This window comes from Nipponia nippon, unplaced genomic scaffold (genome assembly GCF_047370975.1).
Source record: "Nipponia nippon isolate SJK-2023a ecotype South Korea unplaced genomic scaffold, ASM4737097v1 scaffold_1, whole genome shotgun sequence".
Lineage (NCBI taxonomy): Eukaryota > Metazoa > Chordata > Aves > Pelecaniformes > Threskiornithidae > Nipponia > Nipponia nippon.
Genome location: NW_028262290.1, coordinates 91375586 through 91394780, shown reverse-complemented (window position 1 = coordinate 91394780; position 19195 = coordinate 91375586). Strand labels below are relative to the sequence as shown.

Below are 19195 nucleotides of genomic sequence, written 5' to 3'. Positions count from 1 at the left end.
TGAAACATCCTGGTGAAATGAAATAACAAGGAAAAGCAGCACAGTTTCACCTCTCACTGAGGCAAGCCAGCCTGGACTAAAACTTCCTACCATAGCTGAGAAGAATGGTCAAAGATCTCCTTGAAAGGGAGGCAGTAAGGAGGGAGGTTTAGTTGGAAAATTTCAATCTTTCTAGAGGTCTGGACTGAGAGCATGTCACATGGATACAGCCAGGGGACTGGGCAGCTCAGCTGGTACCTCAACTCCTAGCTCACCCTCCCCTGCATTCAAAGGGAGAGCAGCTGTAAGGGTGAGCAAGCCTTGTGAAACTAGGAGAATACGGTGCTTTTTTAATGGAGACTCTCTGGGAGAAGCTCTGTCAGATGGAGGATCGTGAATGATTTCTGTCTTCTGAGAGTCTCTTCTACAGAAAAGGGGTGAGTTATCCACTATGGACAAAACTGTCAGCCATTTTGTCTGAGCAGACACCAGATAAGGTCAGTAAGGGCAAGGTGTTTCCAAAGTAACCCTGGCATATATAATTAAGCTTTTCTTTTTTTTTTTAATTACTTATATTTTTATGAATATTTTTCAGTGTGTTGCCTCCTTTGGATGCTATGAATAAATGCTTTTATTAACACTTCGCCATAACCTGTCTTAAGAGTGGTGAATAACAACGGGGTGTTTCTCACCCAACAGTTTGGTGTACCAGTGAGCCAAGGCACTGAACACTTAAACAAGTACCCACATTCCCTCTTTTGTATCCACTGGCAGAGTGGGTCCCCATTTCATTTGTGTAGCTCAGGAGGTGAGGTGGTATCACAGACATCAGGAGAGGAAGAAGTGCTTTCTAGTGCTAGGTGGCCAGAAGAATATCTGGCATACAATAAAACACTGGGAGGTGTGCTGGACCCTGAGAGTCACAGGGAGGGTATCACACCTTGCTTTGATTTTAAGCTTCATGTCCACAAAATAATCGTTATCAGGAGTCCTTCAAAGCTGAAAATGAAAAGAATGAAGAAAACATGCCAAAGTGAGCATATGCCAACGATACTAAACTAGAAGGAGCTGTGGACTCCCTTGAGGGTAGAGAGGCCTTACAGAGAGATCTGGATAGGCTAGAGAGCTGGGCAATCACCAACTGTATGAAATTTAACAAGAGCAAGTGCCGGATTCTTTACCTGGGATGAGGTAATCCTGGTTATACATACAAATTGGGGGATGCAAAGCTGGAGAGCAGCCCCACAGAAAGAGATCTGGGGGGCTGAGTTGATGTCAAGTTGAGTATGAGCCAACAGTGTGCCCTGGCAGCCAAAAGGGCCAACCGTGCCCTGGGGTGCATCAAGCACAGCATAGCGAGCCAGTCCCACTCTAAACTGCACTGGTGCGGCCCCACCTCGAGTACTGCCTGAAGTTGTGGGCACCTCCAATATAAGAAGGACATCAAACTAGTAGAGTGTGTCCAGAGGACGGTGATCAAGATGGTGAAAGGCCTCGAGGGCAAGACTTACAAGGAGCGGCTGAGGTCACTTGATTTGTTCATCTTGAAGAAGAGGAGGCTGGGGGACGACCTCATTGTGGTCTACAGCTTCCTCAAGGCAGGGCAGCGGAGGGGGAGGTGCTGATCCCCTCTCTCTGGAGACCAGTGATAGGACACGAGGAAACGGAATGAAGCTGCATCAGGGGAAGTCCAGACTGGACATTAGGAAAAGGTTCTTCACTGAGAGGGTGGTTGATCACTGCAACAGGCTCCTCAGGGAAGTGGTCATGGCAGCAAGCCTGCCAGGAGCGTCTGGACGATGGTCTTAGTCATATGGTCTATTTTTAGGTAGTCCTGCGAGGAGCAGGGAGTTGGACCCTTATGAGTCCCTTCCAACTTGAGATGTTCTATGATTCTATGAATCTATGTGTCTACACCTAATAAGCTGTTTTCTTACACTGTTTATAGTGAACCTCAGATCTGTGCCACTATTTTCACTCTTTATCCCTTTTTTGTTTAGGACCACTTTGTGTTTACAGGGGTTTATTTCTATTTTTACTGCACTGGTCTTCCATTGCTGCATATAAGACTTGGCCAGTACATTTAACTCAGTCAAATCTGCCTTCCAAGTGTCCCTCAAGCCACTCTCTTAAACAGCCATGATTGCTCTTCACTTAATTTGGTTTATCATACATGAATTACATAAGTGTCCAGACCTGTGTCACAGGTCCAGCTCATCACAGGCCTGTATTTTAGGACCTACAAACATATCCAGGAAGCAGCTGCGGTTTTGTCAGTGGTCATTTTTTCACACCATCATACTGCAAGTATAGAGTAAAAATTGTCCCAGAGGTGTTTTTTATACCTGTTGAATTTTACTTCTGTGTAGTATCCTGGTTGCAGACCTGCACAACAGTTTTGTATGTGTTTGATGCAGAGCTTTGTTTCATGAGTTATACAAAAGCCATGTTTTCTCTCCAAGAATTGGAGTTTCAGGTTCAGAACACACCCACAATAAGCAAAGACATGGAGGATAAGAAGCTCTTCTTTGATAGTGTATGAGAAAGACATGCTGCGCTCTTTCCTAGAGTCCTGTTTTGTTTTTCTGTGCTCAAACTGATAGTTAATGCAAGGCCAGTTGCAAGCAACAGAATCTACCCATGAGCAAATGAAGATCTGGATGAGAACAGACCGTCAGGATAGCCTCAACACACAAAAGGTCTTGCATAGTCTGCTTGACATGGGGTCTAGAGAGAGTAAGCAAACCTTTCTGCAGTTGGAAGGCTACCTGGGACAACTGGCAATGGATTGCCCTGTCCAGCACAGCTGTACAAAGCAGTACAAACAGTTCTGTCACACATTCTTGCTTCACAATGCTTGTCCTAAGAAAGAGGTCAGCTAAGGTTCTGCTGCCCTTTCCTCTGCCAGGCATTTCATTGTGAAGCTGTCCCTAAACCAACAGACTCTTGAGTACCTGAGCCTTGGACACCTGAGAGTATAACAGGCACTTTTTATCCAAAAGGATGTGAAGTCCAGGTCAGCTCACAGACCAAAGACTCTCATCCAATCACAAAAAACTATGCAGAACTCAAGATTTTGTTCTCCTCCTTGTTCCTGCTCTTTTGATAGTAGGAAGGAGCATGTTAATTGTTTTGTGTTTATCTTCATTCCACATTGTGAACCTTTCCATGAGGGACAGAAGCAACCATTCACACAGAGAGAAATCGTTTTACCCAGAGTGACTGCAGCTGACTGTCATCAACTGGTTATCATTGCAGACCTTGCCGTAGCTCTCAATGATGGTTTCTCTCTCAGTTGTTCTGTGGGACTGTATTTTTTCCCCAGGCCAAAGAAAATGAAGTGTCTGGTCAAGCTCCTTCAGACAGGAGATCGTAGCCCACCTGGCATTTTTCTGCAGCAGCACTGTGCCATTCTGAAGAGACTGATGTTGTTGCCTGCAGTGCTGCCTTGATCTCTCACAGATTGTGACAGGGGCGTTTGTCATTGCTATTCATTGTCATTGGGATATTCCATATCAGGTCTTACATTCATTTTAACCTGACATGGGCTCAGCCTTCATTGTACAGATGATGACTTCTTAATGCTCCCCCATGAATATTTGATCTGACATAGGTTGATGTGGCCTTCATGGCATGGCATAACTTTCAATGATCACATCCCACAGGTCAGCAACAGGTTGGATGGAAGTATCTGACCCAGAAACTGAAGGTCTTCCTCACTGTGACTGAATGAGTTTTAGCCTCACCTACATGCAAAGCCTTTCACTTACTCCCATACACGCCACATTTCTTGCTGCTGAAGCAGTATACAGGCTGTTTCTGATGATGAAGATGCCTTCATTCTGACTGAGCTCAAATACAAAAAGAAAGTGCACAAGAGATGGAAGCAAGGACAGTCCACCTGGCAGGAGTACAGAAGCTTTTCGCATGCATGCAGTGATGGAATTTGAAAAGCAAAAATTCTGCTGGAGGGAAAACTGACAAGGGATGTGAAGGGCAGTAAGAAAAGCTTCTTTAGGTAGAACAGCAAAAAGAAGACTAAGGAAAAGTCAGGATGACTGGGGAAGGTTCCTGATGATTTCAAAAAGTGACTAATTTTCAGAAAGGGAAAGGAGGAGAATTCAGGAGACTACAGGTCTCTGCAGTCACTGAAAAGGTGTAGTGCACTGCTGCAAGGCACTAGGGCTAGTGTTCGTTATGATCTGTGTTAAGAAAGGCACTCAGACTCTGTAAGATATTGCTTAAAATAACATTTATTGCAGCTAACATTAAAAGGAAAAAGAGGATAGTATAGGTAATCTTACATTCCCTCAGATGCAGGGAACCCCAAGTTGTGCAGCACTGGACAGACCACCAGTCAAGGCATGGCATGCAGTGCAGGTCCTGTCCATGGAGATGGACGATCACTGATATTTTGGGCTTTAGAGCTCTTGTAGGATTTTCTAAAGAAGAAAACAATTCTATTCATTTCTACTGTGAAACAAAAGGATGTTCATATGAAAACATGCTGCTTCACTTTACAATAACTACAAGGACACAGGTGGTGCAATCACCCACGCCAAGTGGGAGCTACCTACAGGTTCCTTCCTTCTGATTGGCACACAAAGTTGACCCTGCAGCCCAGGGGTATGTGCAGCACAGCACAGGATGGGAAGCCAACCTATACACTCGGCACAGCACAGGCCTGTGCCTTCTTGTGTCAACTGTTATGTGGATCACTAACTCCTTGATGTACAGCTGTATCTGAGTTCGAGTCACTACAGAAGGCTATGAAGCAAAGCCTCCCAGGAGCATTTCAAGGCACATGAAGGAATAAAAGGTGATGAGAAAAGCCAGCATGGATCTACCAAGGGCAAATCTCTCCTGACCAACCTCATTTTCTTCCAGGATGGGATGGCTTGTTCTATAAACAAGGGGAGAGCAGAGGATGTTGTACACCTTAACTTTAGTAAGGCTTTCAGCATCATCTCCAAGAGTATCCTTGTAGCTAGACTAGAGAGATATAGACTGAGTAAGCAGAAAATAATGTGGGCAGAAAATTAGCTGGACTACCAGGAGCAGCAGGAGCAGGGCTGCTCCATGCGGATGGTGAGCCTGGCCAAGGGTCACTGCAGGGTGGGCAATGCCCTCACCAACTGGTGCCACACCACAAGGTCTGGGCCCAGGGAGGCAGAGCTGAATGCTAGTAACAGGGTCCGTCAACAGCCCCGGACACAGCAAGAGAAGAACCAGGGCCAGGGTCCATCTGGGGAGCCCAGGGTCAGGGAGCAGTGAGAGCTGGCTGCTCCTTGTGGGATGGGAGCCACGGGGATGAGAGCCAGCGAGACAGGGACCTCACTGACCAGGGCCCAGTCCTATGGTACCTGAGCAAGGGAAGCAGGACAGACCCTGAAATGGTGGCCAGATCCAACCAAGTGTTCAGATCGTAAGACAATATCATAGTGACCGGGCAGGTCCAAGGTCAAGCCAGGAAATCAGTCTGCAGGCTAGGATCAAGAAGTCCCATGGCCGGGCAGGGCAGGGCTGTGGGAAGCTGGAGACTGGCCCTGCTGTGGTGTCACTGGGGCAGGTGCTGGTGGCCCCGGGGGAGCAACATGGGCTCCTGGGCTGTGGGCCCATGGGAGGTCAGGGCCAGTGAGGACTGTTAGTGCCCTCAGGGCTCAGACACAGCAGCCTCCCCTCTGAGCAAGGTGCCTCCTCACTCCTCACAGAGACCTGGGCTGAGGAGTGGCTCAGTGGCTGTGGGGTGCCAGCGGGCTGTTTCAGGGGACACAGAGCCAGAGCAGGGACAGTGGATTGGAAAGGGGCACGGCATGAGAGGCCTGGGGCTGAGTGAGGTGGTCGGGCTGCCCCGACAGGCCCTGGAGGCTGAGCGGGCACAGGCTGGGGGGGAAAGAGGGTCTGGCTGGGTGGAAGGGGGTTCAACTCACAGCCTGGGGCTGAGGAACAGGTGAGTGCTGTGGAGAGATTAGGAAGTTTTTGTAAGGACAAGGCCCTGCATGACCAGAGACGGGGCTCCTCAGTGCCCGGCAGAGGGCTCAAGGAGGCTTCACTGTCAGGGAGCAGCAAGGGCCAGCTTCTCCCCAAGGAAAGACAAACCAGGAGGCAAGGGGGATCCCACAGCCAGCAGGGCAGGAGCCTCACCAGCCAGGGCTCAGTCCCACGGGATCTGAGCAGAGCAGGCCCAGGGATCACAGCCAGCTCCAACCACGAGTCCAGATCATAAGGCAATATCATGGCTGTGAGGCAGGTCCAAGGACAAGCCAGGAAGTCAATTCACACGTCAGAGCTAGGCTCAGGTCCAGTGATCACAAGGCAGGGCCAAGATCACACTAGGAGCCCTTGGCCAGGCGTGGGCACAGCTGTGTTTGAACTGGAGACTGGTGCACCTCTGATGTAGCACAGAGAGGGACTGAAGGTCCAGTGCATAGCTTAAATAGAGCTCCTGGGCCCCTTGGATGTGGGTATTGGCTCCAGGTGTGGCTGGTCAGGACCATTAAAGGCTTATTAGTGCACTCAGAGCCCTGTCACCCACTTAGGAGCAAAAGAGATGGGCCTGGAGACAAGGCTGCAAGGCTTGGGTCTGAGGTCCATCAGGAGGCAGGCTCAGAGACAGGCACAACTACAGTGTACTTCAGGCAGGGCCTGAAGCGCCAAGGGTCACTTGAAATGGGCTTCTGTTGTGGGCAACAGTCTTGACTTGGGGAGTTTCATATAATTTCTTGCTGATTAATTTAAAATTTTTGTTGTTGATTCAGGCATTGACAAAAAACAATGTAACAAACTATGAAACAGACACTTAGACCTTTCGTCCCCCTTCCCCACACACAACTTCAGTCCAAAAACTCTCCTTCTCGTCTTCCTAGTTTCGGCTTTCTTGTTACACTCAGTGCTTCCCAGACCGTTTGGTGAAGCAGCAGGCAACGCAAGAGGTTGGGGTTGGTGTATAACTATTTCTATCTGCCAGTTGTTGCTGCTCACATTTTTTCCTGTGCTCTAGTCTGCTCCGTGGTCTGCAGTTCCACAGGGATGTCATTGCTCCAGTGTCGGTCATCTGCGGGCTGCAGTCCTTCTGGGGTGTCACTGCCCTGACATGGGTTGCCTGTGGTTGCAGTCCCTCAGAGGTGCCTCCTCTGGCATGGAGCACCTCCTCCCAAGAGTGCAGCTTCAGCTGTGCTCTCAATAACATCTCCTTTCATGTGTCTCCTCTATTTTGTTTTTCCAAACACATCTCTCACATTTCTTCTGCCACCCTTTCTTAAGTGCATGAGCAGAGGTGCCACATGCTCCTCCGACTGTCTGAACATTTGGCTTACATTGAGTTCTTTTCACCCATTACAGCGCCAGCTGCAACTGGCTGTGACTGGCCAATGACAGTTCATGCCCTCCTCTCACACAGATCACCCCTAGTACCAAAATGGTGCCAGTGCCCAATACAGGCTCCTGGACCCATGCGCAGAGGGTGTAGGGGAACGCTCCTGCTGAAGCTAGTCATGCTGTCAGGGTCCTAACATTGGCTGTTTTCAGTCCTGGGACTTCAATAGCTGATAGTATTTTCTATATATTTATTACCTCTCAATGGATTGCTCTTCCATGGTTTTGTCAAGTCTGTCTTTAAAATCATGTAAAATTTTATCATCTCCAGCATCCTTTGACCATGAGGTCATCATCCAGCTACCTGTTTGTTCTCAGCTACCTCTATGTGTTTGGTTTTTTTTTTAACTGCTTTCTACTAACTTCTTTTAGTACCCTTAAGTTCCTGTGTCAGAAGAGATACTGAATAGTCAATCTCTGTCATTGTCTCCATGTCATACAGGACTTCAGAAACCTCTGCTCTTGAGAACATTGTCCCTCTCCTAGGAGTTTGGCTGCCTGGGCTCAAGCACATCTGAACCAACTGTCCAGCCTTGAATCAGAGCACTGTCTGTGATAGAGATGTGAGATGCCTCCATGGGGGGGTCTACATCCCCCTCACTTGAGAGAAGCATTTAATCTGACTCTTTTGATTGTGGTCCTTGCTACCTTGCGTGCCTGTGCCTGGCCATGAACCTCACTGAGCCAGACCCTGTAATGCAGCACTGCAAGTGTTCATTTTGGACACTAGTAAGAAACTGATTAAAATGCAATTTATTGGAGATAACATGAGAGGGAAAAAGGAGATAGCATAGATAATTTCGTGTCTCTTCAGATGGTGGGAACCCCAAGCTATGTGGCATTAGATGGATCTTTATTCAGGGCACAGCACACTATGCATATCCCATGCATGCAGAGGTTCACTGGTGGTGTGATCTTTACAGCTTTTATAGGTATGTTCTTAGAAGTAAACAACTCTGTTTATCATTTCTACTGTCGAAGAAAAGTATATTTATATAGAAATATGCTGCTTCACTTCAAGATAAAGACAAGGATGTGCCAGCAGCATCACCACCATGTGCCATTTGGGGGCCATCTACAAGCTCCTCCATTATGATTAGCAGGCTAAGTTTATCCTGCAGCCACGTGATACATTCAGCACAGTATAGGCATGGAGGTCAAGCAATATGTACAGCATAGCGTAGCACAGCACGTGCCTGTGCCTGCTCAGGTCAACTTTTATGTGGGTCACTAACTCCTCAATGTACAACATGTGGTTAGGACCACTACGGATCCTGACCCATGGACTTAGCCTCCAGGCTTGATATTTGACCTACTTCATCACTACAGACTTGTTTTTGGGAATCACTGGACTGTGGTGATAGTATTGGGAACTGTAGCACTGAACGCCTTATCGGTGAGGCCCCTGCCCTGCTGGCCTTGCTGTCACCTGCTGCCCTGCTGCTTCCCTTGCCAAGCAGCCTTACCCCTGCCGCTCCTTGACAATCCCCTCGCTGCTGTCTCTTTTCCACATTGAAGAATCTTAGCTCAGTAGCTACAAGAAACAGAAAACTGAACCACTGTTCCATGTCAAAACCTTCCCAGCCAATATGTAGCTTTCAGTTTGATTCAGCATGCTGTGCTTTCTCAAATATCATTTGGGAGCCCAGGACAGCTTTCCCCCTGGAGTCCAGGAGGTTCTCTGAGTGCTCTTCCTCTGGTGACTATGATTAGAGCATACTGCCTGCAAAATCTTGTGCCTTCAGCCATGGATTTGGTTTGCTTAGGAGAAGGTAGGCCTTTCTTGCAAGTCAAATGTGCAGAGAAGTGTGGAATGCTCTCAGACAATTATATTCCCCAAAGGGCAGAGGAGATATGTCAGCTCCAACCCTTCCCCAAATGACATGAGAAGGAAAGGCACACTTAGGCCACAGAGCACTTCTAATGCTGTCCTATGCAGCATTAAAAAGAACGTGATTACATGTGGCTGTTCTTATTCCACAGACCTCTAGCAGTACTGTATATCCAAAACAACACAGCACATAGTGAAAATGGAGTGTAGCAGGTGGACAGATGGCAATTTATTGACATACTAACTTCAATCATGCTGCCAGGCAACAAAAAGGACTATTGGACAATACCTAGACTTTGTGGGAACTGGGATTCATGTTTTTAAACTCTTGCTGGACTTCAGAGCTCAGAAGCAGCAGGCAGTGTTTGCTCCCCTCGCAGCTGCTCTTCCCTCATCCCTTTGTAACACCCTCCATGCTGCTCTTTTTGCAAATTGCTTCCCGTGGGGGCTGCAGCAGCCACATTCACTGTGGCAGCTCCTTTACAGCAGGTCCTGCTGCCCCAGACCAGCAATGCACAGGCACAGTTCTGGGCCCAGCCATCGATATGGGGGGGTGGGTGGGTATAGATTTTATTCAACTTTGTTGAATCTCCATTTTTACCTCTCATTTTAACCCCTACAGAGGACGTTTTCTCCTTCACAAACCAAATAGCTCTATCCCTTCTGCAGTATTTAACTGTGATATTTTTTCATTCAGGGCACATACATCTTAAAATCTAGTTTTCAACAGATGTCTGTCTTTCAGAAGACTGATGGACATCACTTCGTATCTCTAATGACACCTGAAGGATCAGTTTAAAACAAGAGTCAAATGCTTCTGTTTCACAGTGAGGACATTAGGTGGACTCTGTGCCTTGAAAACCCCTCTTACGTATAGTTTTAGGAAGCTGCTTACCATTTCTGCCCTGATTTTCTCCATTTCTTCGCTTTAAAATAATCACCAAGCAGAAGAATGTTTAAGCAATAGAATAGCCATTTTCTTCATGTTATGTAATAAATACTTCCATAATAAATGTTGATAGTTTTACTATTATTGTACCTAGAAAGTGCAGAGTGACAGCCATGCTTATTTCAGATTAATAACAGTTTGAGAATTGCTTAATAACCTTACACACACTGCTCCTTAGGACAACGTCTTAGAAGTCATGCCTTTTTCTTTTTCTTTTTTTTTTTTTTGGTTGTAGCAAAGCTCTGTTGACTGCTTTTGGCTATAAGGAAGCAGAACATAATGTACACACTAAACCTTGAAATGTCATATCTCTTGAAATACTTTTTTGGTTGAATATTTGTGTTAACCGTAGCTAATCTTTTATGACTGGCTTGGGACGACCAGTATTTGCAGTTCTCCCATAGACTTCATAAAGGGTATGAAAATATGTTTCCCTGCTGCCAGCATCATCATTTCAAGTTATATTTAATGCTGACTTTTCAAATGGTTGAGGCAGCTCCAAATACCGCCATGTGTCTCCTTTTTTTCACACTTTTTAAGTACTGATACTGTAATTCGCAGTTTTGCATGTGCAGCCCAGCAGAAGGGAGATTGCTTAGATCAGCAATTAACACTAATAATCTTTTTAATTAGATACATTGTAACCTAAAGAAACTTCCCTCTAAAGACTGTGAAAGAGGAAATAACATCTCTAGAGGATTATCACATCAAGAAGCAATAAGAAAGATTTCCTCATAGGATTCTTGTGGGTATGAGAGAGCTGAAGCAGTCCACCTTTTAAGACAAACACTCCTCTCACGTTTTTGAAGTTACATCTCTTAGGCATGACCTATATTTATATGATATATTTACTTAGAGGAAATCTTTTAAAACTATCTGGAAATAAAATGACAAATTCAAATAATTTAGTTATTTGATATGCTATAGGGAGATAAGCTCAAGGTAAGTATAGGAGCTGTAGGGTTTACCTTGCTTAAGCTCAAAGTTTTTAAAAACATTCTTAAGCTGTTTAGTAACTTCATGTATGGGTACATTCTGGTTTTGAAAATATGATCCAAATCCTAGTCTAAACCACTTGTATCAATAATCACTACCTGCTGTATCATGTTTCAGGTTTTGTGGTGTGGAAATCCAGAATACGTAATGACATGTTTAGTTTGCAATGCTTTTATTAGAATAAATAGAAAGACCACCAATTAACATTCATTAATCAATGATATGTCACTGGAATGAAGACAGAAAATTATATCAGTCAGGAAGATGTTGTATTTGGAGTGATGATTTATGAAGAAATGGTAGACTTTCTGTAAGCTCCCTCAGAACAAGAGACAGAGCCTTATAGTATGTGCAGCACAAAGAAGCCCAAATGCATTCCTGGAAGAAGAATGCTTTGCTGAAGTTTAGAATTTCATCTGCAAGTTGTCCAAGCATCAATTCCAGGATGGTAGCCCAGCAAGTTCAACAGAAAGGACCAGGGTTATTCAGAAAGCTGTGTTTATTTCACAGAACTCCTATAGAGAAACCAGTTTCTCAATAGCAGTAGCAGGATTTCTCCCAAAAATCAAAACACTGGCCCTGTCTCTCAAGTCATTCTATGGGAAATATTCATAAGCTACCTCCTGAAATTCTCATTCAATCCTGGATATAAGTTCTGAATACAAGTTGTGTGACAAGAAATACCTGCACCTAAAGATCTGAAAAGTCACACGCTTCTTCAGGAATATCTCCCTAGATATTGAAGGCTTTCCACTTGGAGAAAATATTGAAGAGATGAAATTATACTACAATACTACAGTAAGGGGGGTCTGTTTCCAAGGGGAAGGCAAGCATTATTTCCAGCTCTTTTTCTCCTTAGGGGGAGCAATATCTACCAAAGAAGAGGATGATGTTGGTTGGATTGTGTTTGATCAAGAAAAGGAAAGGGTGGTCAGCCCTAAACTCTTCAAACTCAGAGGGATGTTTGATGTCTCCCATCACCTCCGCTGAGCCTGCCACCTCGGTGCCTTCTTCATTGACTTCCATGTACGCCTCATGGATGGCCTCAGATATCTTCAGGCTCTCTCTTGAGGAGATGCCAGACAGATTGGCCGAAGGACTGAACAGGTCGGTCATACCCAAGGCCATTAAGACAGATGTGAGGTTATATTTTTCCTCAATCTTCATGCGTGGGAGGTACACTTTCACTCTCTTCTTTTCCATCACATTAGGACTGGTCCACTCCGTAAGTTTTTCAAAGTTGATTTTGTTCTCAAGCTGCAAAGAGAGGCAGGGAATGAAATGCCTGAGACAAGAGTGCAATGGCCTTAATGGCTGTGTTTATACCACTTGTTACTATTTTTTCCCTTTACTTTGTGTACACAATAGAACTGATACTTAATCTTAAATGTATTTTTTTATCCTGTGTGCTTCCTCCTGAGTACAGCCCATAGCTCATTGTCCTGACAAAGTTCTCCAAAACTTTGTCATCTGAAAACTTCTTCATCAGATCAAGGCGCTTTTTTTGTGAAAATACAGTTCTTGAAAACATCACATCAAATTGGCCCCAAAACTATTCCTCCTGGAGCATATTTTATTGATTCTTTCCCTCATCTTAGTTCCTTTTAATGCTACTTTTTGCATTTTCCTTTTAGTCAGCTCTTGGAATGCTTTCCTCATCACTTCCTTTTTTTATTTCTCCTTGGACAAACTTTTCTTGTTTAGAAAACCATTGAGTGCTCTCTTGGAAGACTGAAATCACTTGAAATGAAAAACAAATCCTGCTGGCATGTCTGTTTCTGGCACCTATGGAGACCACTGCATATAGCAACATCCTCCTCTGCAGGGCTACAGCAGCATTACACTCCTTTACCTTTGTTTTATTAGGTTCAGTCCAGGATTCTCCTGAGAGGCTAGTCTCTGCCTGAGCACCTGGTAGCACCTGGGGGGCTGTTGGGCTCCCCTGCCTGCCCACCACAGCCGTGGTGTGGGCAGCTGGGATGTAAAGGGACAGCAAAAGGTCTGACAGCAGCCAAGTCCCACTGAAGCGATAACTCTTCTGCTTCCCCTGCCAGGGCCATACCTGCTCCAGGCCAGAAACGTCATCAGGCAACAGCACCAACATGCTCAGCTCCCCGCTGGCGTACGGAAGCTCCAGGATCTTAATTTTCTCTGCAGCCACTGCTGCCACTTTGAAGGTACTGTTCTGACACATCATCTGCACAGGTCTGCTGTCTTGCTGCAAAAACAGAAACGTGAGATGACGTGACCGGGAAGCAGTTTTTTCTTTAGGCAGGCAAATGTACAAGCTCTTTGAAAGTGACAGGACTCGATCTTCAGGCATGTTGCCTTTCAAGAAGAGCTGTGTCTCCATTTTCCTCTCTTGCCTGCTGGTGTGCTCTGGAAGCCTGGTCAGACACAGCTCTTGCAAACACTCCTTGGCCTTCGGCCCAGGCGCTGACAGTGAGGGGCCCAGCTAAATCACCCAACCTGTGACAGCAACAGGTTGTATCTGTAACACCCAGACTGCTGGCTGTGTGAGCCAACAGCTGTCCTGGCCAGAAGCTGTGTTTGTGCCCTCCTACCTCCGTGCCCTCCTACCTCCGTGCCCTCCTACCTCTGTCACATTGAAGGGCGCTTCCCGAGTGTGTTCTTCTTCAAACGCCGTCTTCCATATCCCTTTGAAGTATATGGTATTCACAAGGACCAGCACAGTATTGAGATCAACAGAGCCTGACACAAGGAAATCTTGGATCTGTCCTTTAAGAAAGAAGCAGGGCAGAGAGTGGTAAGATACACCTCCTCTAGCGTGCACACATGTCTGCAATGAAGGGCATGGGGTTGGGGGGGGTGCCACTTTGCGGAGGTTTGTTTTCATAGCAATAGGCAACATGCTCTTGCTTGACCCACTTTTTTCTAGACATTATGAGGAGAGGAAGACAAGGGTATAGATTATGGTAGGTAGGGGAAAATATCTGCTACCCATTTTTCAGTCCTTACCATTTGTCTCTTTTTCCACCCAGGAATTAATGAGCTGTCTTGCTTCCTCTGCAGCTGTTTTGAAGTTAACTTCTTCCAGCCCTGCTTTGTAGAATTTCTTTGCACACTTTAGGTATTCCTGTAAGCAGGATTGCAGTTGTCAGACTGATGAGAACTTGAAAATGTATGAATGTGAAAGCAAGATTGTGAAATGAAGCAGAATGGTTAAAAGAACAGTGAAATTTTACCCCTGTGTTTGAACATGTCAGTCACAGCTGTCTTCCTGTAACTGAATCTTAAAGCTGGACAAGAAAGACTACTGCACATATTTAGGTCTGGCACTTTTTTTTCAGATAGGATTCTAAGTTAAAATTTTGAAATATTTTCTTTGTTTTACCAAAACACTTTCAGTTTAACAAACATTTTTAAGGACAGACAATTTTTGTTTCCTTCCCTTCGTGCCTACTTTTTATTTTGAATACTGTGTTCTTACATTCTTGTATTTCAAAAACAAAGCTCCGTTTCACTGGGAAGATTTTATATTTGGCTTTGAAAAAAATCCAAATTTGACAATTTGAGTCTTCATGCTTTCAAGTCACAAAATGTATTTCATTTCCCTTAAAAGTTGCATTTTTCATTAAAAGCCATTTTCTAGCACATGAACAGCAATCTTGATTGCTCCCTGTGACTGTTGCCATATGGGCATATTTTGTGCCATAAAACTTTTGCCTGGCCTCCACCTAACAGCCACAGGAAGGTTCAAACTCATTCTGAATCAGTTCCCTTCATGGCTCACAACCACCTCTTCATCAACAGACAGCGGGCTATTGGTGGTGGTGCTTCTCTAGGGTAGAGTCGCAGGGGCCTTTATGAGGAATCTCGCTGAAGTCAGGTCTCAGTACAACTCACCGGAAGAATGGGGCATGTTTTTTCAATATAGAGTCTGTCAGCGATCTTGAGCGAGTATGTAGCATTTGGTGTGGTGATGTCTGAAAGAAGATCCTTGAGTAAACTGTGGATGTGTTCAGAAGTGCCACACTGAGGTGATGCCATGAAAATAAGAAGATACATTGCATTAGATTCTTCTTATCTAGGAAATAAGACCCTAAAGGATTTTCCCTATTAGTTAAGTCCTCCAGTTAAGTGGAGTCCTCCCCCACAGATCGGGGGGTGTCACCTTTGGGACAACAGGTGCTGTGGTGATGGTGCATTGAACCAACAAGTTCATCCTTCTCAAGATAAGTCCCCTAAAATGTGCTTTTTGTAAGAGTGCCGTTCTGTTCCTGTCACTGAGACTTCTGGGCTCTTCCCTGCCCAGCATCTTCCCGCCCTGCTTTGGAGTCTCTCAGCTGCAAGTCTGACTGCTGTACCCTGGCTCCAGGTGCCGATCCCCTTTCACATGCTGTCCCCCAGCAACATTTGCCCAGGAAGGCGCCCTGGTGCCCACAGCATCCTGCCCCACACCATCACTTGTTCTGGTGCAAGATGTGCAACCTGCCTTCTTTCCCTGGTTTTTAACAATTACATGTGTTACACCCTCCTTCCCTCCCTCCACAGGTCTCCTTGGTTTGGGAGCGTTACCATAGTTTTTGACAGGGTCTGAAACTGCCAGAAAGAGAGGCAGAACAGTTCTAGTTTTGTTCTGAGGAGAAAATAAGACAGAAAGGGAGATCAAGTTATTTCTCTACCTGGGAGTCAGTAGTGTCTCCAACTCCTGTAACGTTATCAAAGTGAAGAACCTGCAAGAGAAAACGCCAGTGATAGGAATTACAAGCATGGACAAAAATGATGTGAATTTGAGATTTACACATGATGCTTGAGGTAAAGCTGTTGGCTCAGAAAAAAAAAAGTCCTAGCTAAGAACATAGATGAAGTAAAAATCTACAGGTGAGCTTGCAACTGGTTTATGCCCTCTGTGGCCTTCCTGGAAACTGTAAATACCACTCTTTGCTTAGATGATATTTTTTTCTAGTGAGTGTCTAGAAATTAACTGAGTTACATATTAAGTACTGCTAGTAATATTTTGTCTTCTCTTCCTGGGATTTATCTTTTTTATATATTAAAAAAAAAATCTGATCATATTATCCGGAAGATGTGGGAATTTAGGAAAAAACCAATATAATAAAGTTTGCTGACTGGTAATCCTCTTTGTTATTGTCTTTGAGATATTTTTTTCCTAAGTCAAAACTAACTGCCCCTTATAGTGAAAATATGCATCTTTTTTTTAGTATTTTCTCTAAATAACACTTAACCCAGTTCTCCATTTTGTGACTTTGGCTTATTTCTTGTGCATTAAAACAGGTGAGAACCTCGTCAGTGGATAATATATTTCAGTGATGTTCCTTAGAAGGAACAAGCACAAGTAGAGGTCACTTTACGCCCATGTAACTTACCTTCTCCATCTGAGATTGAGTGTTACCTCTTGCTCCCAGATAGACCATGGCCAGGGCTGAAATGATGCTCAGGGGGGAATAAAAGATGTTGTCGTTGGCATGGTGGACTTTCAGCTCTTTGAATACATCAAAACAAAATTCTGCATTTGCTGCACTGATGGAGCCCATTGTGAAATCAGTGTTGTCTAAAGCAAACAGAAAGAGTCTGACTTACTATGATGAAATATATTAATTGTAATGCATGGAAGCCGGTGCACTTGAACCCTTGAACTTGGTGCACAGGGTTTTTTTCAGCAAACAGAATCCAGTGGTGTGGATTTAAAAGGCAGACATGCTTTTGGATTCATGAGCAATCAAAATGCTGGATAGCTACCAGTTATGCATAGGCTGGTGATTCTTTTATTTGAAACTTGCGTTCTCCTTCTCTGTACATGTATACCATATTGTTGAAAATGTGGCAAAGAATAATTGTTCCCTTGAAAGAAGCTCACTAACAGTCTTCTCTCATCTCTTAAGGGAAAAACCACACATAGATTTGTTCTCAGGATCTTCATTTTTTTGAGACTCCAAACCAGGTTCTTCACTATAGTTTCTAACTTCACTTTTAAGATTAGTTAACAGATCAGCCCTCTGTGATCCAAGCTACAGTTAATTCCAGTATACAATGTGCAAGGCTGAAGCAACAGCATAAGTTTTGCTAGATTTATTCTAATTAGAGCCTCATGTAAATGGAAGCTAGGTTCTTACACCACCTCCTTTATCAGAGGTCTCAAATGTTAGCAGCATTACCTTCATTTTTTTTTAAATAGGATAATGAAGACACAGCAATGGAGGCTGCAAATGATTTACCAAATTCATCCAGTTTTTGACAAACGTCAATAGCTAGTACGTTCCATTCATTGTTAACTCACTTATATCTCACTCTGTTTTAAAAAAGTGTTCTTTAATTTTTATTATCACCTTTTCCATAAAATCCACCTTTTAATAAGACAGTGCTTGTTTAGCCTTGTGTTTAATTTGCAGAGATCTTCACATCTTCAATATTTAAATATTTTTTCTGCCCTTTTTCTGTAAAATTTTTCTTGTAAAATTTTCCCTGTAGTTTCAGCACTTAGCATTTCATCTAACACTGAAGGGAAGGATTTTTTAGTAAAGAGGACAACACAGAGTAGAAAATACAATACTGTAAAGTCTAATGCAGCAGTGTAGTGTTTATACCACTTACAACTTCCCACATGTTGACACAAGCAGAGAGAATCTTGCTAGGGTAGAATTTCTTCTAGCTCTTGGAGATCTTCAAGCATTGCAAACTTTAATTTGCTTCCCTCTGTGGCTGCTAGAGAACAAAATCCAGGATACTCTGCCATATGTATCACAGTCCCCATGGAATCAACGCATTCATGTGACAGTCATCTCTTAATGTGGGATAATTTGAACAACAGTGCATCTCGCTGCTCCCCTGCGAGAATGGATGCTCAATCTCTCTCTCTGAATTGAACCACTTATATAGGTGATATAAGGTAGATTTTTTTGTAATTTCCCAATTCTGCTAGCTATTATATTTTAGCTCCATTTATGGTCTTGGTAAAGAAACATATTCATGAAGAAAATGGTTTTTTTTTTAAAAAATCTTAGAAAATATAACTATTGAAGATAACACAGAGATGCAGTATGCTGCTTAATTCCTTAATTTCACTCAGAGAATATCTTCCATAAACCCTGCAACTGAGCTTTAGTTGCATCCTCTGGAATTTAAACAAATTCAATTCTGTCTTTTAATTCTAAATGAAACATTAAAGGGAGAGAAGAAGAAGGAAGAAAGGCTGTCATAACATATCACCAGCTTTTCAATGTGGAAGAGTTAGTAAACAAAGCTTTAGTTCATACAAACAAATACTTTGACTTTATGCATGGCAGAATGTGAAACTGAAATAATGCAGAACACACATGTGAAGGTGAGATAAGGTTCCTGCAGAAGGCATCCTTTAATCATTTATTTCTTCAACTGATATTGAAGGTCATAAACGTGAGGTTACCTCAATCTTTTTGTAAGTTTTGTAACAGACAATTTTTTTTGAAATTGCAGATTAGAATAAATCATAATTGAAAGAAATGCTTACCTTATCAGCTTCACCTGCGAAGATAATAGTACAGCTTCTCAGCTGTACTTGGGGCAGACTTGCCGAACTCCTTGAAATATATCTTGTGTAATTTTGTGACACGCCCCATGCTGCCTGTTCGGTGCTTACCACATGAAGTGATGGATGGAGCTCAGTGTTAGACATGCACTCTTACTTGGAATAAGTAAGTCCATTCTTTCAAAAAAAAAAAAAAACCCAACGCCTAAATCAAAGGGTTTTACCCTAAAATCTCCAGAACGGAAGATTCATTCATCATAGCGTGTGAAACCTAGCAGAAAAGGAAGGAGCATATTAAATGGCTGAAGCAAAAATAATGATAAAAGTAAGTATGATTTGGTTATGGCAGCAAATAGTGTGGCATAGCTCATGAAAATAAAACAAAAAAAATAAGAAATTCAGTCTTGCAGATGTGTCTAAGGAATTTTGAGTTTATTTCCTTATTATTCCTCTGTAATGAGTACTGACAGGCAGGTTCCCTCTCGGAGTCACCATTCTGTGAACTCAAAATATTTGGTAAGATCAGCATATGCAAGACTGCTTCCTACATTATGCCCGCACGATACTTATTGCAACT

At 43.9% G+C, this 19195-nt stretch overlaps 1 protein-coding gene across 2 annotated transcripts; it reads right to left on the bottom strand.

Moving 5' to 3' along the window:
- Positions 1-11620: 11620 nt before the first annotated feature.
- LOC104021852 (ovalbumin-related protein Y) lies at positions 11621-16648 on the bottom strand. 2 transcript variants are annotated; one of them, XM_087762053.1, is made up of 7 exons: positions 16481-16648; positions 15766-15826; positions 14997-15130; positions 14109-14226; positions 13726-13868; positions 13192-13347; positions 11621-12386 (listed from the first exon to the last, which is right to left on the bottom strand). In XM_087762053.1, exons 1-7 carry the CDS (start codon positions 16646-16648, stop codon positions 11985-11987), a joined length of 1182 nt encoding a protein of 393 aa, XP_087618179.1. In that variant the 3' UTR covers positions 11621-11984. The 2 variants fall into 2 exon arrangements, with proteins under 2 accessions (XP_087618179.1, XP_087618171.1); XM_087762045.1 differs by having other exon boundaries at positions 14997-15125; positions 15776-15826.
- Between the last annotated feature and the right edge of the window lie 2547 nt (positions 16649-19195).

Excerpts from the sequence above, each read along its gene's own strand:
- LOC104021852 (XM_087762053.1), bottom strand. The coding sequence starts at position 16,648 with ATGGGCTCCATCAGTGCAGCAAATGCAGAATTTTGTTTTGATGTATTC. Across the intron at positions 15,131-15,765 it reads TGACTCCCAGGTAGAGAAAT|CTCAGTGTGGCACTTCTGAA; the intron begins AACTTGATCTCC and ends TCATGGCATCAC. Across the intron at positions 13,348-13,725 it reads CGCCCTTCAATGTGACAGAG|CAAGACAGCAGACCTGTGCA; the intron begins GTAGGAGGGCAC and ends CTGTTTTTGCAG.